Source organism: Triticum urartu, chromosome 5, assembly GCF_003073215.2.
Source record: "Triticum urartu cultivar G1812 chromosome 5, Tu2.1, whole genome shotgun sequence".
Taxonomy (NCBI): Eukaryota; Viridiplantae; Streptophyta; class Magnoliopsida; order Poales; family Poaceae; genus Triticum; species Triticum urartu.
Genome location: NC_053026.1, coordinates 606,499,752 through 606,525,015, shown reverse-complemented (window position 1 = coordinate 606,525,015; position 25,264 = coordinate 606,499,752). Strand labels below are relative to the sequence as shown.

General features: G+C 47.4%; 2 protein-coding genes and 1 pseudogene across 2 annotated transcripts; 1 reads left to right on the top strand and 2 right to left on the bottom strand.

The window, feature by feature from the left end:
* Nucleotides 1-1,404: 1,404 nt before the first annotated feature.
* Nucleotides 1,405-2,435, bottom strand: LOC125506275 (actin-depolymerizing factor 3-like). The gene is made up of 3 exons (XM_048671128.1): nucleotides 2,279-2,435; nucleotides 1,886-2,175; nucleotides 1,405-1,786 (listed from the first exon to the last, which is right to left on the bottom strand). Exons 1-3 carry the CDS (start codon nucleotides 2,279-2,281, stop codon nucleotides 1,636-1,638), a joined length of 444 nt encoding a protein of 147 aa, XP_048527085.1. The 5' UTR covers nucleotides 2,282-2,435; the 3' UTR covers nucleotides 1,405-1,635.
* A 2,120-nt stretch (nucleotides 2,436-4,555) lies between these two features.
* On the bottom strand, nucleotides 4,556-9,609 carry LOC125511161 (disease resistance protein RGA4-like). The gene is made up of 3 exons (XM_048676457.1): nucleotides 8,864-9,609; nucleotides 5,760-7,725; nucleotides 4,556-5,668 (listed from the first exon to the last, which is right to left on the bottom strand). The coding sequence occupies exons 1-2, from the start codon at nucleotides 9,607-9,609 to the stop codon at nucleotides 5,787-5,789; spliced, it is 2,685 nt and encodes an 894-aa protein (XP_048532414.1). The 3' UTR covers nucleotides 4,556-5,668; nucleotides 5,760-5,786.
* Nucleotides 9,418-22,310, top strand: LOC125511162 (annotated as a pseudogene).
* Nucleotides 22,311-25,264: the final 2,954 nt, after the last annotated feature.

The window sequence follows — 25,264 nt, the reverse complement described above, 5'->3', positions numbered from 1 at the left end:
TCATGGCAAAATCCATTGTCCAGATTGGATTCGATTAACCTGACACAAAGATGTGATGTGTTCCGCCGGAACCACACTACACCTGGGTCTTTCACGGTCGACTCAATATACCATGCGCTCACGCATTCAGAGGTCCCAGTGGATAATAACAAGAAAAATTGAAAGTCGAAGATTCCACTAAAAGTTAAAATCTTCATGTGGTATCTTCGGAGAAGAGTTGTACTAACCAAAGACAACCTTGCCCGTCGCAATTGGCAAAGAAGAAGTGTAACTTTTGTACTCACGATGAGACGATCAAACACCTATTTTTTCAGTGCAAACTTGCGCGTTCTATATGATCAATCATTCAAATAACGTTCAATTTATATCCGCCCACAAGTGTTACCAATATTTTTGGTCATTGGTTGGACGGTATTTCAAATAGGATCAAGATGTTATTGAGGATGGGAACGTCCAATTTATATCCGCCCACAAGTGTTGCCAATATTTTTGGTCATAATTTATATCCGTCCACAAGTGTTGCCAATATTTTTGGTCATTGGTTGGACGATATTTCAAGTAGGGTCAAAACGTTATTAAGGATGGGAGCGTATGCCTTATTGTGGTCGCTTTGACTATGTAGAAATATTTTGGTTTTTAATAACATAAACTCTTTTGCTTTGCAAGTTATTTTTCACTGTACACACTCGCTTCATATGTAGGGCCAATTCTTTTGCTAGCTTTTAGAATAAGCTGAAATAAGCTACCCCTACACAGCTTATTCTAGAAGCCCAATCAAAATTATTTTTTTAAAAGCCTAATAGTTAAGACTTGACTAGTAGGCTTCCAAAAGAAAAAAATTGGTTTGGCTTTTAGAATAAGCTGGGTAGGGGGCAGCTTATTCTGGAAGCTCAAAAAAGCCAGGAAAAGAACTGACCCGTAGTCTAGGCTACAACAGACAGAATACCAACCGCTGTTTAAGATGGTGTATACGCGGTTGGAGCGAGTGACCAAAGAGATTTTTACCTATACCTAACATAGGTGACAGCATAGTCTCCGGATCATCCCACTACCTTCTTCGACATAGGCAGAGTATTACTGTTGTCAATATGTAGGTTTTTCATTTATTTTTATTTTCCGGATCAGCCCACCATCTTTTTCAACATAGACAGAGTGTTGGTCTTATATAACTCTACTGTTGCCGATATGTTGGTTTCTCGTTTTCTTTTTTTTCTTCAGATTTTTGATGTTTGGCTGTGTGCATCTTGATTATGCAGAGGTCAGGTTTACTTATCATGTTTTGTATCTGCTTGATGCTACATTTTAAGTTAATAAAAGCACCTTTTATCGATTATGCAGAGGTCAGGTTTACTTATCATGTTTTGTATCTGCTTGATGCTACATTTTAAGTTAATAAAAGCACCTTTTATCGAAAAAAAATTACGTGTTTCACTTGAGGATAGAGTCAATTATTTGCACACCACATAGTACAATGGAAAATCATCATCATTCTCTTGGGGTCGACGACACGATCCAGTTGGAAGCACACAACACAATCGAAAAGGGCAAAGATACATGCACAGCACAAAACTAGCACGCACGTAACGTGCACGCGTGAACCGTCAATCATACACACTGGAGGGATTGCTTGATTGGTTAGGTGGCGTGGTCCTTGAGGATGTCGAGGGTGAGCTCGCTGGGGTCGGTCGCCTGCACGTCGATCTGCGTGCCGTCCAGCTCCTTCTTGAACCCCTCGTTGGAGCTGGCGTAGATCATCTTGCTCTTCACCTCCGCACTCGCCGGCGACCTTCATCAATAATCACACATATGTCATCATCGTGCGGCTCACGTACGTAGTTGCATGATTTGAAGTACTCCTATTTAAGCGTAGCACAGGAGTACGTACCAGGAGATGAAGAATATCTTGCTGCGGGGCGCCTCCCCGTCGGCGCCTTTGGCGGTGGCGTCGCCGACGGTGAAGTCGAGGTCGTAGACGGCGTAGCGGCAGTCGTCGGCGGGGAGCGCCGCGGCGAGGTCGTCGAAGCCGGCGTCGCGGCCGCCCACCTTGTCCACCACCACCCGCTGCACGGCATCGTCCATCTTGTACACCACGAACCGGTGCGCCCGCCCCGCCCGCAGCTCCTGGAACGCCCTCACGCACTCCTCGCTCACCGCCACGCCCGACACCGCGTTCGCCTGCAATGTTCACGCGCAACCAAAAATCCACCAAAGTTATCGACAAATCCACGACGAACTAATTGAGCGTGAACTGATTAAGATTAAGAAGAAGAGGGAGTACCATTTTCTGTCTGGAGATTGAACCTTAAATCTGTGTGATGATGCTGCAGCGAAGAACTGCTAGTAGTAGGAGTATTTCGCAGTGGGTTTTTGTTGTTATTTCAGCGTGGTGTCGCCTGGTGCTTAAATAAGATGATTGTGTGTCGTGTCCAATGTGAGCGAGGTGAACACGTGTGGGCGCTGTGGTGTCGCTCTCCGTCGGGCGGACTGTTCTCGACATGGCGATGTGGCAGCGGGAAGAAGAAGAATTGGAGTGACTCACGCCCAAGAATCGAAGCTTGGAAAGGTCGTCTCGACTGATGGTGGCCAGATCCGCTTGCGTGGTCGGTCAGCAGATTGAGGGCGCGCCCTTTCCATCAGCATTATATCTAGCTTGATTCGCGAAGATCAGCTCAGCAGTTCGATTGTGCTTCATCCGCAGTGACGTGCATATTTCGGTTAGTACGCCTGTCAATCACGGTGGAAGGTTCGTTTTTGCGTATCCAGGTGAGTAGAACTAGAATTGATCTGCGAATTCCTGTGATGCCATTCAAGTTGACCATTGCATGTAACCCTTTAGCCTCATTCGGTTTGAAGGAAAGCAAAATGTAGGAATTAGGAGTAGTATAGAAATTTGATAAGATGGCAAGTGCCATCCTAAAGAATTATCTTGCCTCGTTTCTACGCATAACATGAGTTTTGAATGGATGTATAGATTCATCCAAAAACAAAGGAAATGAATAATATTCCTATGAAATTTCCGTACACATTTCCTCCAAACCGAATGCATCTATAGAAAATTTTCTTGTGAAATCCTTATTCCTACGTTTTTTCTATAGAAATCCTTCAAACCGAATGAGGCCTTAAGTTTTTTGTTTTCTCCATTCATGCAAAGCCCACGACCAAGAGGGATGATAGTTCCACTACAGTATATTGGATAATGGAAAGGCCCTAATGGAAACGGGTAAAAAGATTATCGATTCACCCCACACAGCCAAGACACAGCTCACATCACGTTTCGAAGAACCAAGAAAGCTCGAGAGGAAAAAATCTCGGATGCTCTCTCTGCAGAAGGCCTTGTGCTTCGTCAGAGCATCTACACATCATAACAGGTTGCCTCTCGTTTTGTTGCCTCCATAACCGTCAGAGCATCCGAATAACATTGATCATCCGACGTAAAACTAGCAACTACATAAATTAACATACTTAGCCGTAAACGGTAAACATACATAAGTCGGACATAATTATCATACTATCAGTTATCCGACATCCAAAGGATCACAGACAATACTAATAGATATTACAAAGAACTAAATAAAATGGATATATGGAAAAGGGCGGAGAAAATCACCATTTTCTCACCACGCCTTTCCCTTTGCGGTCACCAGTGCGGTTGTACCCCTCAGTGTAGGCATTCGTGACCAGAGGGACGCCGTCGAACAAGTTAGAGTCGTTGGAGAAGGAGATGTCGTTGGCCATCCACCAGACCGCGCGCTCCTGCGCCTTCACCTTGGCTGCCGCCTTCACATAGCCTTGCGCCCCGATTGCTCGATGGCGAACCGAAGCACTATAGCGTTTTTGTAGGTAGCCGCCACACGTTAGTCTCTGCTATCATGAGTGAGCGTCCGAGCACCGTCGCGGCGAGCTGGTTCTCCGGATTCACCTGTGTGTGCGGCCACCGCCTCTCCTCCACCCACTGCCGCTCGTGGTGTGCGGTCCGCGCCTCGGTTTGCGGGAAAAAGGAAGTTCAGACGGATGTGGGACTCCGTTGGATGGCTTGCGGGGTCCAAATCACACGGCCCGTACAGATGTGAAAGGTTTGAGAGTCGCGTTACAGCTGCCCTTAAGCTTCTTTATTTTCTTCAATCATTCATTCATGCAAATCCCGTGGCAAGGGATGATAGCTCTTTCTACTCCCTCCGCTTCATAATTTATTGTGTATAATTTTTTTGAAAAGTCAAACTTTAATCAAGTTTATAGAGAAAATTATGTATATCTACTATACCGAAAATATAAAATATGAACTACATCTTATGATGAATCTAATGATATATGTTTAGCATTCTAAATGTAAATATTTTTCTCCATAAACTTGATCAAAGTTGGTGAGGTTTGATTTTAAAAAAAATTATATGCTACGTTATGGAATGGAGGGAGTAGGTAATGGAAACGGGTAAAAAGATTATCGGTTCGCCGCAAAGCCAAGACCAAGACACAGCTTCACATGACGTTTCGAAGAACCAAAAATGTGGAGAGAAAGAAAGTCCCTCTGCAGAAGGCCTTGTGCTTCGTCAGGGTCTTGCGCTGCCACGTGCTGAAGCAACGCGCCAACGGACTGAAAGGATGGTTGGTGATGGTGAGTGAACCTGAGGCACAGACATGAAGAGACGCCTGGAACAGTGTCTGTCAGCACCTCCGTCCGTCCAAGCACCAAGTTACTTTTTTTTTGAGACAAAGCACCAACTTACTGAAGTAGAGTGCCAAGCAGGCTCCAGGACTCCAGCAAGAGCAAGTCAAGGCCCAGAAGGAAGCCCAGCCCAGCCCACGCTTCGCTGGGAACAGAATTGGGTCGGAACACAGAAAAAAAAAGGGCATTTCCTCAAAAAAAAACAAAAAAGGGCAAAGGAGGGAGCAGAGTGAAGGCATACAGAGGGATCGATCAGGCTGGCTCTTCCTTCCCCAATTCCTCTTGCAGACCTGCAGAATGAACGGTCACTTGAATCCTGTAACAAGGTTGTGACTGAATCCGAGTGAACCTAGGACGCATTTGGTTCGCCGCAGCTCCCGAACGGAACTGAACTAGTAGATCATACCATAATCATTCTCTGGCTGTAACTGGCTACAATATCCAGGTGATCTCGTGATTGAAGAAACCATAAGTGTTACACCATGGCAGTCTTCAACAACTGCTCCCATGCAGCCCCAGATTTTACTAAGAAGATTGTGATTGATGTCTGAACACTGTTCATGTGAACTGCTGCTCTGGTTAAGAGCTCTACACGCCAAGTTTGAACACTTCATTCGTTGCATTTGCATCCCTGATGTGAACAGAGGCAGACGGCTATTCCATTGTACAAACTCAATCTGTTGAATCAAATTGATGAACTCTCTATGGTAGGAAACTAGGAATCGGCAACTCCTCTACATAATGTACCTGTATGCAGGATTTGTTTACTTCGTTCTTGACATTGTGTGTAACCCTCTAAACTTCATTGAAAAGTTAACAGGATTTGCTTGTAACTTGCTAACGATCATCACGAAGAAGCTGCGTCATCTTCATCTCAATCTACTCACTACCGGCAGCCACACCGCACAGGAGAAGACCGCACATTTGGCCGCCCTGTGGCCACGCCTCCCGACGGTCGTGCAGCACACACATCATCGATCAGTGAATGGTTGCAATAGGTTTGCACTGCAGACAGTAAAAAAAAGGGCTAATTTCATTATATCTGGGAGTACAAGTTGAAGACTAATAGGCAGGAGGAAATGGAAACAAAACTAACCGTGTTCCATGAGGCTGATTCAGTGCATCAGGATCTTGGCCGTGCACAACCAAAGATGCCACCCATGATGGAGGCGGTGAATTTTCTCCCAATAGGTTTGGTCTGATTTGCAATTTCTGCTGTTGCTTGGCACGGCGGAGAGCCTCTAGGTGAGGAGTTAGCATGGTGGATAAACAAAACGCTGGGTCTATTAGGATGGTTCATTGCAGCTGTTTGCCACCCATCCTTTATCGACTCTTGTACTCCAGAATGGAGCGTGACTTCTTTTAGCCTTGCCATGCGTGTGATGTCGACGCCAGGAAGATTACCTAGAGCTTCACAAAGCATATGAAGTGACACAAGGTAGGGCATAGCTTCATCTTGGATTGTTATGTCCTCCATACTTTGCTCGCCCACAAGGCATAACCCCTTCAGGCTTCGGAAATGCTCCGGTTTTATGACCAAGTGCCCAAGCTTATCTTCTACCAGTTTGAGATACTTAAGTGTCATTCTAAGTTCAGACAGGCCATCTAGGATTGTGTCCCCGCTCAGATTAGTTCTTGAGAGGCACAACTCCTCGATGTAGTTCAGCTTTGCCTTGAACTGAGGGAGTCGCATCAGCTTTCCGCGCAATTTGAGCGAGGTAAGACGGCCTGTAGCTTGCAGAGAATCCATGAATTGTTCTGAGCATTCTGTTGGGCATCCTTGGAGGTCGATAGATAAGGAACGGTCAACTCTTGTCATATCCAGGCCTCCGCAAATGAATTTCTCCGTGGCCCCTAAAACACAAACTAGTTTCATCACATCTGCAGTGGAATCGCACCATATTTTCACCTTCCTCAACTTCCCCATGCGACTCATCAGCTGCGCAAACCCTTCGTTTTTGTCAGTGACAAATCCAGAAAGCCTCTGCAATTCACTATCTTCTGACAAGAGCTTCTCTAGCTTCTTATGTGTGCAGTCACCTTCAAGTAACTGAAACTTTCCAAGGAGGTGTTTCAACCCGGGGAGGTGGAGGACTTCAATTGGCAACATCACTACCTGGGTTCTCCTCATGTCAAGAGTCTCCAACCATTTTAGCTTCGCTATTTTCCTTGGAACCTTGTCAATACTGTCTCCGAGGCTCAGATATTTGAGCAGCAACATGTCACATATTTTGCCAACATGTTCTGCTTTCACATCAGCACATTCTTTGAGGTCCAAAACCCGCAGTAGCTTATACTCGGCATAATTCAAATTAGCTTGATGCCTGGTCACATTTATATCATCAGGGAATACTGCCAGAGTATGGAGACGAGATAACTCCTTTGGCAAATTCAGTGGCCCATTTGCCGCACCATTAAGATGGAGGGAAAGCCGGCGAATCTCTTTGCCCGGCAGATTCTTCTCTGTTGTCTGGCCGCCACACAACATGGTGATGAAATTCTGTGACTTGGATTTGCTGGAAATGGAGTTGAGCATTATCCCAGAAGTTTGGCATTTCTTCACATTTCCATAGGTCCTCACTTGAATGGGCTGAATGATGTTGCGGCTGATGAGGCTCTCCAAATTCTTGACCGCAACATCCTGGGAAAAATTCTCTGTTTCAGGCTGAGGAAACACAAGCCCTTCAGCCAGCCATCTCCTTATCAGGGGATTCCTCCTGACAGGATGATCGCGTGGGAACATGCAGAAATACAGCAATAGGTCCTGGACAACGGGGCTGGATAGGATCTCGTTGTTGCTGCGGTGCATTCTTGCCAGTGTGTCATCACGAAGATGGAGGCAGGCCTCCACAAATCCACTCTCTGTCAGCTCCCCAATGAAAACCTGGCTTGTGCTATCCATAGCAAGTGATGAACCATTGCCACATTTGCAGCATGTCGCTGCTGGTAGTTGAATGGTCGTCGTCATGATAATTCTGCCGTCCATTCCATCAGCCCAAGAGAATGCAGATAGTACGTCGTACAACTCATGTGTATTCACGCCATCAATCACAATCAAATACCTACAAGATATATAATGAATGAGTCAGTTGGGAAAATGAAAATGAAAATCACAATCAAATACCTACAAGTTTAACCTACAGTCCTAGACCACATTCCATCAATCTATTTTTATCAGAATCGACGTAGGTTGTTTTAGAGCTTAAATTTTCCTCACTCCACAGTTCCGCTTTGTTCCTACGATGAACCAGTTGAGGTCTACAGGTTATCTACAAGCTCTTCAAAACATATTTGCCCTCTGCAATAGCTTTATCTACTTTTAGCATTTCATTTCTCACAAGAATATATTCAGGGGGTGTTGCCCTACAGTCCATTGTGACAAAAAAAGAGGATATTCCAACTGAATCATGTTTTCAACAAGTTTACAACAATAACACTGTTAAAGGCAGCCCTAGAATGCTGGCTATGGCACTAATAATAGGCGGTAATATATTTTTCATGAAGAAATCTACTTTTCTATAGGTGAATAATACTAATTTTTGTGATAACATTGATGTTATGAAATAACAAAATGATGATAAAGTCCCTAGCACAGTACAACAAATATAATTGAAGTAGATTTTGATAAGAGAACAATAACAAAAAGAAAGATGAACTGCAGAAGTGCAGATTACAAGGTTAGTGTGAATGAATGTGCAATTACATACCACCTAGCACCAAAAGATTCTTAGTCACTCCACGCACAGATAGAGGGTGCAACTTATAGATCGAAACAAGCTATGAAAAGACAAAAGTTGAGTAAGATTTCTTTCATGTCCAAGCGTCATTCTTACATATTTCATTATAAGCTGATGTGGTATGTTTTACAAAATGAATAGTCGCGTCAACATTTTGATTTGTAGAGAAGATGCAATAATGAATGATTAGAGAACAAAGATATACTGAATAATTTCTATAAGGGCATTTGTGTCCACCACATCGCATAACTCAAGATTGTTTTATGCAATCTGCCACTAACTGACCATGTATCTTTTTCTTTTATTTTTTGCAAGCATATGGATAAATGCAATAGAAAGCACCACCTTATCATGACTACGTACATGTTATCTTCCACTGCATATTTCATTTATACTATTAACAATCTACTATCTCCCCGCAGCAATGGGCCGATACTAGTTAGGGCAGAGGCTGTATAATCACCTTCCGGTCTTGAGTAGTCCGGCGAGCAGGTGGTCACTCGCGGCATGTTCGGCGCCGTCTCCGTTGACTTGTGGTATGATTCTGGAGCTGGAGGCAGTCGCACCATGATTCTTGGTAATACTGATTAACAGCAGTTGGTCATGTATTTTCTGAAGAAGCTTGAGCACACTCATGCCCGGTGATGCACGAACCCAGGCGTGCAGAGGGAACTGGCTGCGCACATCCCTGTCACTGTAAACCTTGTGGGCAAGGTGAGTCATACCTACTCCACTGAAGCCGGCGACAGAGATGACCTTGAGATTCCCCTCCGATTGGCTCCGCGCAAGCAGGCCAAGAAGTTGCTCTTCCGGATCCTGATCAGTGCCCCCAGCTGCAGCGGGGGGATCAGGTGCGGCGGCGCCGGCGATGCTGATGCAGTTCTGTAGCTGCTCGAGAGTCTCCTTTGACCTCTTCTTCAGTTTGCAGATCTTCCCGATGAAACTGATTCTGCTCATCTTCCCGACCTGGAAGCGGTCGATGCAGTCTTCCATGTCGTCGGCCAAGCGCCTGAGATCTCGGACCCAGAGGTCCGTGATGGATCTGCCGCCACTCGAGCGGCCAATGATTTCTTGGATCGACTGGAGGTCGCGCCGGATGAACCCGGCGTCCACCTCCATGCTGTCCAGCTGCTTCCTTTTGCCATCTATCACCGACAGGAGCTTCGGCAGGAGCTTCACTATCGGGCCGACGGCCGCCGCAACCTCCATCGCTCTCCTGGTAGCTAGTCTACACGCAAGTCTTCTCCCTCCCTCTCCCCCTCCGAGCTTTGGATTCCTTTTGAGATACTACGTGGCCCCCTCCCCGAGCTACTAGTACAGTGACAGTGCAGCCTGCAACACCACAGCGAAATAAATTCGCAACAGTATCCGAGGCAATGATGGCGTCGAGTTTTCCCCTGTACAAGTTATCAGAGGTCCCACTGCTCATCGAGTTCTGTTGTTTCCCCACGCCGACCACTGGAGAAGTTGGTGCTCGCCTCGTCGGGATCGAGATCTTCCAGGGTAATGCTGGTTTCCTCCCCTCGAATTTTCTCGTGCTTTCCGATCTTCTCATCCATGGCAACAATCGATTAGCTTGTGCAGGTGCGGGTGAGAACCGGTGAAGATGGAGGACGAGCCTGATCCTGCTTCGCCTGAGGCGAACATGGAGGATCTCATCACGGCTTCGCTCGGCCCCATGGGCCGCCTCCTCCGGCGACTCCATTCTTTCGAGGCTTCTGAACACCCTCTGCCAAAGGGGCTTACTGCCAACGGGATCCGGCTTCTCAGAGAAGGTCTAGAGGTATTATACGAGTACCTCAAGGATGTGCCGGAGGCAGATCTGGGCAACCCTAGCTTCAAGCCCAAGTGGTGGCCAAGGAAGTCCGGGAACTTGCTTACGACACAGAGGACTTCTTCGAAGAGGTTATGCAGTCCCGTGGCGGTGGCGGTGGCGGCGACGGCGCCGTTGTTCGCAGAAGCGATTGTCTTTGTACCATCTTTACGGGAAAGCAGCGCCAGCTCCAGATTGCAGATGATTTCTCACAATTAATGGCTCGTGTGGATGATGCCACAGAAAGATGGCAAAGTTTGCTGCTTGTTCCGGAGACAGCTATCAAACCTGACCGTGTGCAAGCCGGTATTAGTTACCGCATGCCTGAGCTGCCCCTCGACCTGCCGGTGTCAACTCTGCCCAACTCCGGCGTCCAGGTGGACACTGCCGGCCATAACATAATTGGTGTCGAGGAATCCATGGACAGGCTTGTTAGCTTGATGGCTTTCGGCGATGCCAACCAAAAACAACTGAAGGTGGCACCTATATTTGGATCTGCAGGTGTTGGAAAAACAAAGATTGCCAGAACAATATATCATCAGTATGGAGGGGAATTCCAGTGCCGGGCTTTTGTACGGGTGTCCCGAAATCCCGATATGAGGAGGCTTCTCACCTGCATCCTCTCACAAATTAAGGCACCAGGGACTCATGCTTTTTCTGATGCGCATGACCTTATTGACAGTATCGTCAAACATCTTCAAGGGAAAAGGTATATTTCCATGTTGTTTTGATTTTTTTTTTGTATGTTTAGGCCAGGGCTGTTTGGATTGCTGGAAATGCATACTCAAAATGTGTTTGCTTACATACAGCCCCTACACAAGTTCACTGATACCAAAGCACAAAAGTTATTAATGAGAATGACCAAATCTGTAAATGTCATTTGAATCTCATTGCCCTACCTTATCACGCGAATAGTTCCCAATTTTCTCATGCCAACCTATCAAAATGGAATTAGAGCCAAGCTTTATTCAAAAAGAATTATTGCAGTCATGCTTCCATGAGGGAATTCATGCTCAATATCTCTTGATTTGATGAGGACTTCACATCGTGTGCTATATGGGTGCCTCAACACATGTGTGTCCCAGGCAAAGAAAATCATTACCGGCTGGCCACAATAATGTATAGGGAATTAGGGATGAGGAACATTCACATATTAGAATACCACAAGATTGATTCGATCTGTGTGTTAGTTTTATCAACATCCATGGATTTAAAATGACTCAGTGATTCAGATGTGAATAGAAGGAACAAATCGAGGCAGTTAAACAAATGCAGATTTTCGATGGGATCAAAATTCAAACAGAGGCTGTAATTATTTGTCATAAGGTAGGCAAAACCAGAATAAATAATTAGTACACATTTGCCCTCTTTCATTAAGAACTGTTTTTGCTTTGTACTGAAGCAAAACTCATCTTGTTTCTGCGGGATTTTCAGCTGTTCAGGCATTTGGATTGCGGGGAAATCAATGAAATGGGAATAGTAAATTATCTAAAGGAATTTTTTCCTTATTAATGTCCGATCTATATATTTCGTATAGAAAAAAAAATGTCTCTAATAGAAACTCTAGGTGGTTATTTGGATTGTGTGATTTGTTATGGATTTTGCTAGAATGTGCTTTCTAATAAGATTTAACAAAACATACGTAATTCGTAAGTTTTATTAACAGATATTTAACCCATTATCCAGTTAGGACACGATGTCTTGGAAACTTTGCTTGGCTAAACTGGACTTTAGTAACTATCTTATTGTGGTTTTATGGAAAACAGGTAAAAAAGTGCTTTACGTATGAAAAGAATTCGAATTTGTCTTTTTTTTTTCTTGTAAAGTTTACGTTCCATCATATGTATCATGAAGTTCCAAAGCTATCAATGTTCTAACATGACTATATCTATGAGTTTGACATTCTTCTGAGATGCTCACATGCTCAAACCCTAAACTCATGGACCCACCCTTTCATGTAAATTGTCCATTTTTTTGTCGAAAAGTATGTAATTGTCCACTCTCTTCGGAAAAAAGGAGATAAGTCTGATTTTTTTGGCATAAACACCAGCACTCACTCTTTTCTTAGTTTTATGTATTCTCGTTCCAGATAAATCAAGTTTTGTATGGATTGTGTTTCTTCACATATTTCTTTTGTGAAGCTTTACCAAGTATATTCGGTATGACTTGCAGATACCTCATTGTAGTCGATGATTTATGGACATCAGCAGCATGGGATATTATTAGCCGTGCTTTTCCATATGATGATTGTTGCAGCAGAATACTGACAACCACACAAGTTGAGGATGTAGCATTAGCATGTTCTGGTTACGAGTCAGAGTACATATTTAAGATGGGACCTCTTAATGATGGTGAATCTCGAAAATTATTCTTCAATAATGTTTTTGGTTCTGAAGGTGAAGGTGCTTGCCCTAAAGAGTTGGAAGTAGTTGCAGATAGGATTATCAGGAAATGTGGTGGTTTACCGTTATCAACTGTAAATATAGCAAGCCTGTTGCTACCAAGCAAGTGGAACCCTGCAATGGAGCAATGGGAGGCGGTAGAAAGTTCTCTACCCTCCACTTTGAGGACAGATCCTACTTCCCAAGGGATGAAAGATGTCCTAATCCTTATTTACAATAGGCTTCCACTTCATTTGAAGACATGCTTGCTCTACCTTAGTATGTATCCAGAGGGCCACACTATTAGGAAGGATGATTTGGTGAAGCAATGGGTAGCTGAAAGTTTGACCGGTGAGATTGAGTATGGTTACTTTGGTGAGCTTGTCAGAAGAGGTATGATCCAACCTGTAGAAACGAGCTATGATGGGGAGGTGTTGTCATGTACACTAAACCATATGGTACTGGATCTTATCAGGTGCAAATCCATTGAGGATAATTTCATCATTGCTGTGAACTATTTTGAACCAAACCTACGGATTCCTGACAAGGTTCGTCGATTGTCCATCCAGTTCGGAGGTGCAAAAACTGCAAAGATACCGGAAAGCGTCAGAATGTCCCGAGTTCGATCACTTCTGTTTTGTGGACCCTCCAGATGTGTACCTTCCATTCCGGATTATGGCCTTCTCCGAGTTCTGATTCTTCATATTTGGGCTGATCAAGACCAGATGAGTTTTGACCTCACTAGAATTGATGAACTATTCCGACTGAGATATCTTATGATTGAATGCAATGTCACCATTAATTTGCCAGACAAGATCCAAGGACTACGATGCTTGGAGACACTGCAATTAGATGGAAGACTATCTGCTGTTCCATCAGATATTGGTCATTTGGAGAATTTACGGCACCTCCGCCTTCCAAGCCAGGCTAATGTCAGGGACCTTGGTGGGCTGACCAATCTCCAGGATCTTCATCTCACCCTTTATACAGCACAGCCAGTTGATAATCTGGAGGATACCATGAAATACCTGGGCTCAATCATCCACAAACTCAGCAACCTCAAATCTATAATTCTGGCATCTGCAGGTTCCTCTCTAAATACTTCAAGTGTGAGCATTTCGTGTGATGGCTTGAGCAATGCGTCTCCTTCTCTGGCCCATCTTGAGAGACTTGAGTTATTGCCGCGGATTTGCATCTTGCCCAGCCTCCCGAAGTGGTTTAAAACACTCAACAAACTCTGCAGTCTAAAAGTAGCAGTTAGAGAGTTGTCGAACAATGATACTGATATCGTCAAAAGATTGCCTGCCCTCACTGCTCTCTCGCTATATAGCCAGACACCGTCTGCAGAGACGATTGTCTTTGGCAAGGCAGGATTTTCTGCTCTCAAGTACTTCAAGTTGAGGTGCAGTGAACCTTTGCTGAAATTTGAGGCTGATGCAATGCCTAATCTTCGGAAGCTCAGACTAGTCGTTAATAATGCCCAGCAAGTGCAGCAGCATGCTGTTGCACCTATCTGCATCGAGCACTTGGCAGGGCTTAAAGAAATTTCCATCAAAATTTGGGGTGCAGGTCCTGCTGCCACAGAGCCTGCCTTAAGGATTTTTGTTATTAATGATCCAAAAAATCCGAAAATCAACAATCAACAGGTGAACTGGAATTTCTATGCTGACAAAGACAGAATTATAGGGACATCAGAGCAAGCAGCTGCGATTGTAGAAGAACAAGGTGAGATCCTGAAAGAAAACACAGAATATGAGTACAAAGGGGAAGATGGGAACACACAACCTGACAAAGATAGAATTATGGGGTGTATTGGTACGGTATACATTGCCGTGAGTGTAGAATGTCAAACATGCTGTTATATTGGTACGGTATACATTGGCGTATATTGGCGTGTCATCCTTGACCCGCACCTGGAGGTAGTTAGGATAGATATAGGATAGATATACATGAGTTGTTTCTTTCTCTCCAAGTTCTATCTTCTACCTGAATATCTCCTGTATCCAAACTACTTTGTATGCGCTGTACGGGAGGTGCGCCCTGCCTATATTAACACGTACCCGTCGGCCTCAACAGGCAAGACGTTTCCAGCTATTCGCACATGGCAGTCAGAGCTATCCTTTTCCCATCAAAGCTCCCTGCAAACTCCATCTAGCCCTAGCCATGTCTTCCACCTCCGGCGCATCCCAAACCAGCCTCAATAGCCAAGTTACCAAGAAGCTAACCCGCACAAATTATGTGCTATGGCGCACGCAAGTCATCCCTCAGCTGCGCGGCGCCGGTGTCTACGGCTACGTCGACGGCACCCAGCCGGAGCCGGCGAAATTCCTCGTCACCACCAAGGACGGCAAGGAGGTTTCGTCAACGCCCAACCCTCTCCACCCAATCTGGGTCCGGGAGGATCAGCAGGTTCTGGGATACCTGCTGAACAACCTGACGCGTGAGGTGCTGCTCACGGTGACCACGGTCACCACCGCGGGCGCGCTCTGGACGACGCTCGCTGGGATGTTCTCGTCTCAGTCTGCCAGCCGCATCAACAACATACGAACGTCCCTCATCAACGCGCAGAAGGGGAGTCTCTCTGTTGCCTCCTACTTCGCCGCCATGCGCGGCTACGCCGATGAGCTAGCCGCCGCAGGCAAGGCGATCCCCGACGACGAACTCGCCTCCTACATCATCCATGGGCTCGACGCCGACTATTAGCCTCTGGTGTCTGCCCTCGACGCTCGCGTGACCGGGGTAACCCTTGATGAACTCTTTGCCATGTTATCCAATTTCGATCAGCGCATGGCTCACTTCCAGGGGGCCGGTGGCGGTGGCTTCAAATCATCCGCGAACGCGGCCACTCGCGGGCGGGGCGGCGGCTCTCGCTCCCGTGGCTCCTCTCGCAACAAGGGCAGGTCCGGCGGCAGCAACCGTGGCGCTGCGCCACCCCAATCTGGTGGCCGAGGACGTCGCGGACGCGGTGCTGGTGGCGGCGGCAGGAACCGTCCGGACACCCCTAAGTGCCAGATCTGCGGCAAGGTCGGGCATACAGCAAAAGATTGCTGGTACAGGTATGAGGAGGACGACTACGACTCCCAAGATGAAGAAAAGGTCGTTGCGGCGGCTGATGGCTCGTATGGTGTCGACACGAACTGGTATGTTGACAGTGGTGCTACCAACCACATCACCAATGAGCTCGAAAAAGTAACCATGAAGGAGAAATATCGCGGCAAGGATCAAATCCATACAGCCAGTGGAGAAGGTATGAGTATACGTCACTTTGGTTACTCAATATTTCGTACCCCTCATCGTAATATTCATCTTAGAAAAATTCTGCATGTTCCTAGTGCCAACAAGATTCTTCTTTCTGTCCATCGAATTGCCCTTGATAATCATGTATTTCTTGAATTTCACCCTTACTTCTTTTTGATCAAGGATCAGGCAACGAGGACGGTTCTCTATCGAGGTAGATGCGTTTGTGGCCTCTATCCGTTGATTCCGGAGTTTCGAAGACCAAATAAATATGCTTGTGGTGCTATCAAGCTCTCGTCCACACGATGGCATGATCGTTTAGGACATGCATCTTTTTCTTTAGTTGAAAAATTACTTAGGAAAAATAATCTCCCATTTGTTGGTGAGCGTCATAATGAGACAATTTGTGATTCATGTCAGAAAGCTAAAAGTCATCAGTTGCCTTACCCTATTTCTAGCAGTGTTTCTACCAAACCACTACAATTGATCTTTTCTGATGTTTGGGGTCTTGCCCCTACTTCTGTTGGCAGACACACTTATTATGTTAGCTTCATCGATGATTTTAGCAAATTTTCTTGGATCTATCTTTTAAAGAAACGGTCTGATGTGTTTCAAGTGTTCAAAAACTTTCAAACTCTTGTTGAGCGAAAATTTGACAGCAAAATCATCGCTGTCCAGTCAGACTGGGGAGGGGAGTACGAAAAGTTAAACTCCTTCTTCCAAACACTTGGTGTCTCACATCAAGTGTCATGTCCTCATGCTCACCAGCAAAACGGGTCAGCAGAACGCAAGCATCGACATATTGTCGAGGTTGGCCTTGCCCTTCTAGCCGGCGCATCCATGCCTCTAAAATTCTAGGATGAAGCGTTTTTAACCGCAGTCCATATCATCAACATGCTCCCTAGTCGTGTTATTCATAATGAAACTCCAATAGAAAGACTCCTCCACACCAAACCAGACTATAAGTCCCTTCGTGTATTTGGGTGTGCATGTTGGCCTAATCTTCGTCCCTACAACAACCGCAAGCTCATGTTTCGATCAAAACAGTGCGTATTTCTTGGTTATAGCGCATAGCACAAAGGTGTCAAGTGCTTAGATGTTTCCACCGGGCGAGTGTACATCTCCCGTGATGTCATTTTTGATGAAACCAAGTTTCCGTTTGCCGATCTCCACCCAAACGCCGGTGCACTACTTCGAGAAGAAATTCTCCTCCTACCCCCCTATCTCACTGGTTTTGACAAAGGGGGACTAAATATTGATGATCATTCGTTGACTAACTCATCTAATGGCATGCATGAGCTTTGTTTTGATGAAACAGGAGAAAATTGTGAAGCAAATAATCAACAAGGTGAAAAATCCGGGCCATATTTCATGTGTCCCGTGGCAGGAGACAACGCGCCAGGGGACAGATCCCACTTGGGATCGGCAGCGCAGCAACAGCAGATCATATCCGCCTCGGGATCGGCAGCGCAGCCGCTGACCAGATCCTCCTCGGAATCTGGTGGTGCAGGGACGCCTGGTGCAGGCGTGCGCGCCGCCCCGCCAGATGCGCGCGTCTCCACCACCGACACGTGGACCCTCCCCGACATGCGGGCCCCTCCAGGCAGCACGCGGTACGGCGCCCGTCCCGTCACGTATCAGCGGCGCGGATCCGCGCGGGTCTCTGAAGCTGGCCCCACCGGTGCTGATCAACCGACCGGACCGCGCAATGATGAGCGGGTCCCCGCCTTGGGATCTTCTGCACCCACCCGTGACGAGGCGCCTCAGCCAGCGACCACAGAAGATCCGGCCAGCCCCCCGCTGACTGAGGCTGCTGCTGCACCTGCTACTGGGTCCACGGCAGGATCCCCCTTGGGATCTGTTGCTGAGGATCTTTTGCTTTTGGTTTTGGATTTCCCGGGTCGTTGATCGATGACAACGTTGCTTGCTTTCCTTTTCTGATCGCTTAATTTTAAACTGCTTTCTTCTTCTTGACAAATATCTTAATTTCAGGCTAGTTAGATTATTGGTGTCTGTGTAATATAACTATAGGACATGTTCTACAAGCAACACCCACAAATAGCATGGGTACTTGGGTATATCAGGCAGAACCTGTAATATGTATACTGACGAAACCGAAGACTATCTCTACTTTGTTCTTCCGGTCTTCTCTCAGACTATGCCACTGGAGTCACCTTTTTTTAGGGTATCCACGAGCCATGCAGCCCTCCGGATCCTCTGTGGCTGCGGACTCTGTAGCTCCTCCTTCGCGACGAACACGGCTCCAACAAGGTTTAATTCAGCCTTTAAATTATAAACATGTAACCAAATATGGCTTGGTCTGTTCCACAGGAGAACCAGATGAGCCAGCGACTCTTGATGCAGCACTTCGTGATGATAAGTGGAAGAAGGCAATGAATGAAGAATACATGGCATTAAAGAAAAACAAGACCTGGCACTTGGTTCCTCCACAGCAAGGTAAAAACTTGATTGATTGTAAGTGGGTTTTTCGGATCAAAAGGAGATCTGATGGAACTATTGATCGCTATAAGGCTAGGCTAGTTGCAAAAGGCTTCAAACAGCGATATGGTATAGACTATGAGGATACATTTAGTCCTGTGGTAAAAGCAGCCACCATTCGTCTTGTTTTGTCCATTGTTGTTTCCAGGGGATGGAGTCTCAGACAGCTTGACGTACAGAACGCGTTTCTTCATGGTGTTCTGGAAGAGGAAGTGTATATGAAACAACCTCCTGGGTTTGAAAGTAAGAAAACTCCCTCCTATGTGTGCAAACTTGATAAAGCATTATATGGATTGAAGCTCCAAGGGCGTGGTACTCACGTCTTTGTCACAAGATGCAAACACTTGGATTTATCCCCTCTAAGTCAGACACATCATTGTTCATCTATAACAGATCCAATACATGCATATTTGTTCTCATCTATGTTGATGATATAATTGTAACTAGTTCATCTGATGAAGCAATTAAAGGACTGTTAAAGGACTTGAGTGCAGACTTTGCGTTAAAGGATCTTGGAGACTTGCACTACTTTCTTGGAATTGAGGTAAATAAGCATTCAAATGGACTTCACCTTTCTCAAGCTAAGTATGCAACTGATCTGGTTAAAAAGGCAGGACTGCAAGGTTGTAAACCTTCTCTCACACCATTATCAAGCTCAGAAAAGTTGTCACTTATGGAAGGTACACCTTTGAGTCAGGAAGATAGTACAAAATATAGAAGTCTAGTAGGGGCTCTTCAGTACTTAACTCTTACCAGGCCTGATCTTTCATTTGCTGTCAACAAAGTTTGCCAATTTTTGCATGCACCTACTACTGTTCATTTGACAGCTGCAAAGCGTATCATTAGATATGTTAAACATACTCTGAGTATAGGTCTGAATTTCAGCAAGTCATCCTCTACTCTTGTCAGTGCTTTCTCTGACTCTGATTGGGCAGGCTGCCTGGATGACAGGCGCTCCACAGGAGGCTTTGCAGTATTTTTTGGACCTAATCTGATATCATGGTGTGCACGTAAGCAGGCTACTGTCTCTAGGTCAAGCACTGAGGCAGAATACAAGGCACTAGCAAATACCACAGCTGAAATCATATAGGTTCAGTCTATGTTGAAAGAGCTTGGTGTAAAAGGCAAACAAGCTCCATGCTTGTGGTGTGATAACCTTTGTGCTACTTATCTTTCTGCCAATCCTGTGTTCCATGCCAGAACAAAGCATATAGAGATAGATTTTCACTTTGTCAGAGAAAGAGTTGCTCAAAGACAATTTGACATCCGGTTTGTGCATTCCAAAGATCAAATTGCAGATGGATTCACAAAGCCCCTGCCCACAACGAGCTTTGAAAACTTCAAGCATAATCTCAACTTGATGAAGTTGTGATTAAGGGAGGGTGTCAAACATGCTGTTATATTGATACGGTATACATTGGCGTATATTGGTGTGTCATCCTTGACCCGCACCTGGAGGTAGTTAGGATAGATATAGGATAGATATACATGAGTTGTTTTTTTCTCTCCAAGTTCTATCTTCTTCCTGAATATCTCCTGTATCCAAACTACTTTGTATGCGCTGTACGGGAGGTGCGCCCCGCCTATATTAATACGTACCCGTCGGCCTCAACAGGCAAGACGTTTCCAGCTATTCGCATATAGAAAAACGAGGTGAGATCCTGGAGGAAAACACAGAATACGAGTACAGTGGGGAAGATGGGAACAGACAACCTGACAAAGATAGAATTATGGGGATGCCAGAGCAAGCAGCTATTATTGTAGAAGAACGAGGTGAGATTATGGAAGAGAACACAAAATATGAGTACAAAGGGGAAGATGGGAATAGAGAACCTGTTGACGGGTACGCATTTTTCCTCCCTTTGATGATCAAATTGATTAGTCAATCTATGTTTCTCCTGTGATGCTAAACTGTTGCCGTAATCAGGGGATTTTCTATCACTATCTCTACGGCAGAGGAGAGATCCTCTCCTGTGTTGCCTCGGACAAGCCCTGACCAGCAATGCTGCCAGACACTCCTCTCTGCATGGGCCAGGGCCAGGCGCACCTTGAAAGTCAGATGGACCACCTTCAAAGCCGCCTACAAAGCCCGTGATGATCTCCTCTGGTGGCATAATCTTGCACAATGCAACGCCGGAGAGCTCTCCATGGCCTATGTCCAGGCTAATCATCTGATGGAGGACCATTGTCGCGTAGAGTCATCTCCTACCCTCGGCACCTTCGTCGGTATATTTGATGGTCACGGTGGCCCCGAAGTCGCCCGCTTCACTGCTGAGCATCTATTCCCTAATCTCCAACCCAAAGCCACGTGTAGCAAGCAGGCTGTGACAGCTGAAACCATCAGGAAGGCATTCCTGGACACAGATGAAAGCTTCATTGCTCTTGTGGAGAAACAATGGGCAGTCACGCCTAACCTTGCCGCCGTCGGGTCATGCTGCCTCGTCGGCGTCGTGCACCAGCGGACTCTCTTCGTCGCCAACCTTGGGAACTCCCGAGCTGTTCTCGGAAAAGTTGATCTCAACGGGGGGATTTGCCCAGTGCAGCTGTCCACTGAACATGTTGCCTCTGATGAGAATGTCAGGCAGGAGCTCAGTGCTCAGCACCCCGATGATCCACATATTGTGGTGCTTAAGCATGATCACTGGAGAGTGAAAGGCATCCAACAGGTCGTTCTTATCCTAATGTTTGGTTTTCTGTCGCAGTATGTGCATTCATGTTCAGTGCTTACGCAGTGGATGATGCAGGTGTCGAGAACAATAGGTGACGCATACTTGAAACACCAGCGGTTTAACAGGGAACCACTCCATAGTAGGTTCAGGCTTAGGGAACCATTCAGCCGGCCTATATTGAGTGCTGAACCATCTATCATCTCATACAGTCTTAAACCAAGCGACCGTTTCATCATATTTGCATCCGATGGCCTGTGGGAGTTCTTGAGTAATGAGGAAGCCATCGAGATTGTTCACAAAAATGAGCGTAGTGTAAGCCTCCACACTTGTCTATTTCCTCTCATTCAGCTTGTTTATGTAATAATGCTCCTTGGCTTTCACGTGTTGCCTAAGATGATCTTTTAATCAACCAATTTGCGAAATCTCTATGGCCATACCATTTACCATCAAGTACATCTATTAAATCTGTATGCCTTCAAACCTTTTTATGCAAACCTATTGTTACAGTAGGGAAGTTTTGCTTTGCATTAGAAAACTAGGAGCGCATGGGAAATTGTTATTAACTCTTTCCTAACTTCATCCAAGCCATGGAAGTAGTTATCTGCATGCAAAATGTGTACTGGGCTATTGTAGGTACAAAGAACGAACACGGGTTTGTTACTAGTTAGAGTTCCTAGGGATTCCTGCCGTATGCATTTCTGTTCTTGATAATCTTGATTTGTATAATGCTATGCGTGAAGCCGCCAAGTAAAGTTATGAAGATACGGTTGACAATTTGATATGCTTTTTTGACCAAGCTGTAGTCCATGTAATGTGAACCATAAATTTGATTCACTTGGTATACCTGCAAGGATAGTTTTTGTGTTTTCTGAGAGAAAAACAATATATTTATTATGACTGGCATGCCTTTTCCTTTTTATTCAGGGAATTGCAAGAAGGCTTATAGAAGCAGCTGTACAGGGAGCGGCGCGGAAACGTAAGATGCGTTACTCAGATCTCAAGAAGATCGAGAGGGGCGTTCGCAGGCATTTCCATGATGATATAACCGTGGTTGTCTTGTTTATAGACCATGGCCTATCAGTGACAGATCATTCACAAGAAAGTCCGGTCCTTTCCATTAGTGTACCTTCGGGCACCGGCGATCTAGCCAGGTCGTAACGTTGGTTTTACTGTGCTCACCCGTCAAACTATGTGTGATGATTACTGATTCACAACTTTGATGCTGCTGTGCTCGTCTGTCAAACTATGTAGGATGATGTCTAATCCCAGTGCTTTATTCTGTTCCACATAATGGCCTTGAAAACCTCTTTCTCCGAAGAATGTGGCTTTAACACATCTTTTTTCTTCTGCAGAACGCTGGGTTATGTCGTTGGTACTGCGATGTGTGTCGCTGCTTGTTCTAAACTAGTACTTGCGTGGATACAAAAAACACGACTTGTTCTTGATCATTCTTACTTGTGTAATCCAGTTAACGGCCAATTTAAAAGGGGACAGCTAGTACAGGCTATTCTAACAAAAGGTGGTCTTCGCCTGCCAACGGCTCTGGTGATGACGCCGTCCTGGGCTCCATGGTGACCTCCATCTTGCCGTCCTTCTAGTCTTGGTCTCGTTGCACCAATATGGAAATCTTTGCTTGATGCCTCGGTATTCCGCGCCTGCGCTTGCCCCCTTAGCACCAGAAAGGAAACAAGGACGCTGCACGCACTGGCGCCCGCCTGGTCTCGATCGTCATGGCTCATGTCACGAGGACCTCGCGAGGTTTGCCTTGCCTTGATCTCTCCGCCCCTCGTGAGCCTGCCTGGCGAGGCCGCTCCTGAGGAGGTCTTGCGTTGTCCGCCTCGCGAGGCTTGGTCCCTCGCGAGGGCCTTGAATGCCTTGTCGACGAAGATGGGCCGTACAGACCTGCCAGGCCAGCCACGTCGTGGGCCGCAGACAGGCAAGTCTGGGGACCCCCGTTCCCAGAATGCCAACAGTAGCCCCCGAGCCTAAGGCGCGCTCGGGCTTGGCTTCAAGGCGAAGCCAAAAGGTCAAGCATGGAGCACCGCGGGCCCCAAAAGCCTGCGGCCTCGGTTGACGCGTGGCGGTTGATTGGACCTGGGCGTCTCCGCTTCCCCATGCTGCCTCGGCAACTGCCCGACTTGACAAAAAGGCTGACTCAGACAGTGCTTGCCTTCATTGCTTCTTCCTCGCCTTGCTCCAGATCCCCTTTCTCGCTCCTTGCTGCCGAAACCTCTAGATCTGCTCCAACCTCGCTCTGCATCTGCGACCAATGGCGCCGCGCAAGGTCAAGTCCTCCTCGGCCCCAATCTGGTTCGAGCCAGCCCTTGATGCGCCCAATGTCACAAAGAAGAACCTAGCCACTACGCGCTTGCTGACGGCGGGGGAGAGCAACGAGAGGGGGAAGACGGAGCTCCGGCTTGCCTCCGACGAGCCGGAGCCTGAGGGAAGCACCTTCTTCCCTTTCTTCACGAGCAGCATCGCCGCCGGGTTGGTTCCCCCCTTTTCCGATTTCTTTTTTGAGGTCCTTAACCACTTCGGGTTGCAGGCGCTGCATCTCCATCCCAACTCCATTCTCCTCTTGTCTATCTTCGCCTATTATTGCGAGGCATACCTGGGCGTGATGCTGTCTGTGGCACTGCTGCGCCACTTCTTCTTCCTCTGCCTCACCGACGGCCACATCTCCGGGTGCACCAACTTCATCGCGGCCGGCCAGGCCAACTCTATCTCGAACACCGGGAAGAGGGTTGACAACATCAGGGCCAAATGGGTCATGATGAGTGCCAAGTGCATCCATCCACGCTTGGAACTGCCGAGGAAGGTGCCCGGTCTGACAAGGGGTGGTCTCGTGTAGAGCTCGCCGACGAGCGGTCTTCGTCGGTGTTGGAGCAGATGAAAATCGATTTGAAGCCGGGCAATGCGAAGGCGGCCAAGGTGACGGGGGCCATGCTCCTGAAGGAATTCTTGACGCTGCACGTTGCTCCACTTCAGGCGCGCGCGCCCTTTGTGGAAGCTTGGAGATGAAGAAGACAAGGTTCGTCTAAGCCCGGTGGCCTTGCCTGATGACGAGCTGACTGCAGTTCTGCCCCTCTTGGTTGGGGATAACCAAGAGTACCCGCCGAGCGCCTTTGTTCCTTTGTTCCATCGCAAGGACCGGGAGAAATTTGTTGCCTCCAGGCCGACCTTCGACGCGCGCGGGCTGGTACCGCCGGCGCTCGCTGGGGCCTCTGCGACGCCGAAGCCGGTGGAGGTGTCTTTCGACGAGTCCCGCGGGGAGGAAGAGAGGGAGGAGGACTCGGAGGAGACTCCCGAGGGGATGTGGGAGAACTCCCCCTTGAGCAAGGCCGACATCCTCCGCGCTGTACCAGACGACGCCGAGGTCGACGCCCGCCAGGAGGTGAGGGAGCTGCCCCTCATCCCGACAAGGGGTATATCGTCGCTGGTCTCTCGAGATGCTGCCTCCGACTTGGTACCTCCTGGGGCTGGCTCCGGTCCTTCTGCTGCGCCGTCCTCTACCCCGGGAGCCCGTGTGCCCATTCCTCAGGCCCCGACGCTTTCGGGTTTCAGGCTTACCAAGCTGAAGGTGGACTATGTCGCAGTGGATCAGTAAGTGCTTCGAGCTTCGTCTTGTTCCTACTTGTACTTGCTATTTTCTGACATTTGCCTTTGGTTTGATCAGGCTGGTGTCTTCAGTGAAGAAGAGGAAGGGGGATGCCGCGGTCGTGCCCCCCTCTTCGTAGAAGAGAGGCGACAGTACCCGCACCTCCCCAGCCCGGTCGCCCTTGCGAGGCCAAGAGGAGCATCGGCATGATGAACCAGCCTCCGTGGCCCCGCTGGCTCCGGAAATGCCGGCACCCGGCTCTGCTGATGAGGTCCCAAAGGGTCCGGAGCCCTCGATCTTCCAGGTTCTGGTAACGACGTCGCCTCCTTCTTCTGCTGCGCCTCTGGCCCCAAATTCTTCCGCTCCCTTCGTATCCTTGGAGCGTGTCTTCTCGGGGATGGCCAAGCTGCAGGAAGACCTCCTGGGTGCGGACCCGCACCTAGTGGCCGGGCGCCTGGAGCTGGCCTCAGGCTGGCTTCACTCCGACTCGGCCATTCGAGTGTCGCTGAGCCAGGCCGCTGCGGCCTCCGAGAAGGAGAAGCAGGCCGCCGCTAGAGCTGCGGTCGATCGTGAGGTGGCGCAGAAGGACGCCGAGGCCGCCCGTGACCGCTGCCGAGAGCTAGAGGGCGAGCTGAAGAGGCTGCGCGACGAGCGCGCAAAGGAAGCA

Excerpts from the sequence above, each read along its gene's own strand:
- LOC125506275 (XM_048671128.1), bottom strand. Across the intron at positions 1,787-1,885 it reads AAGATATTCTTCATCTCCTG|GTCGCCGGCGAGTGCGGAGG; the intron begins GTACGTACTCCT and ends TTATTGATGAAG.
- LOC125511161 (XM_048676457.1), bottom strand. The coding sequence starts at position 9,609 with ATGGAGGTTGCGGCGGCCGTCGGCCCGATAGTGAAGCTCCTGCCGAAG. Across the intron at positions 7,726-8,863 it reads GGACTACTCAAGACCGGAAG|GTATTTGATTGTGATTGATG; the intron begins GTGATTATACAG and ends TATATCTTGTAG.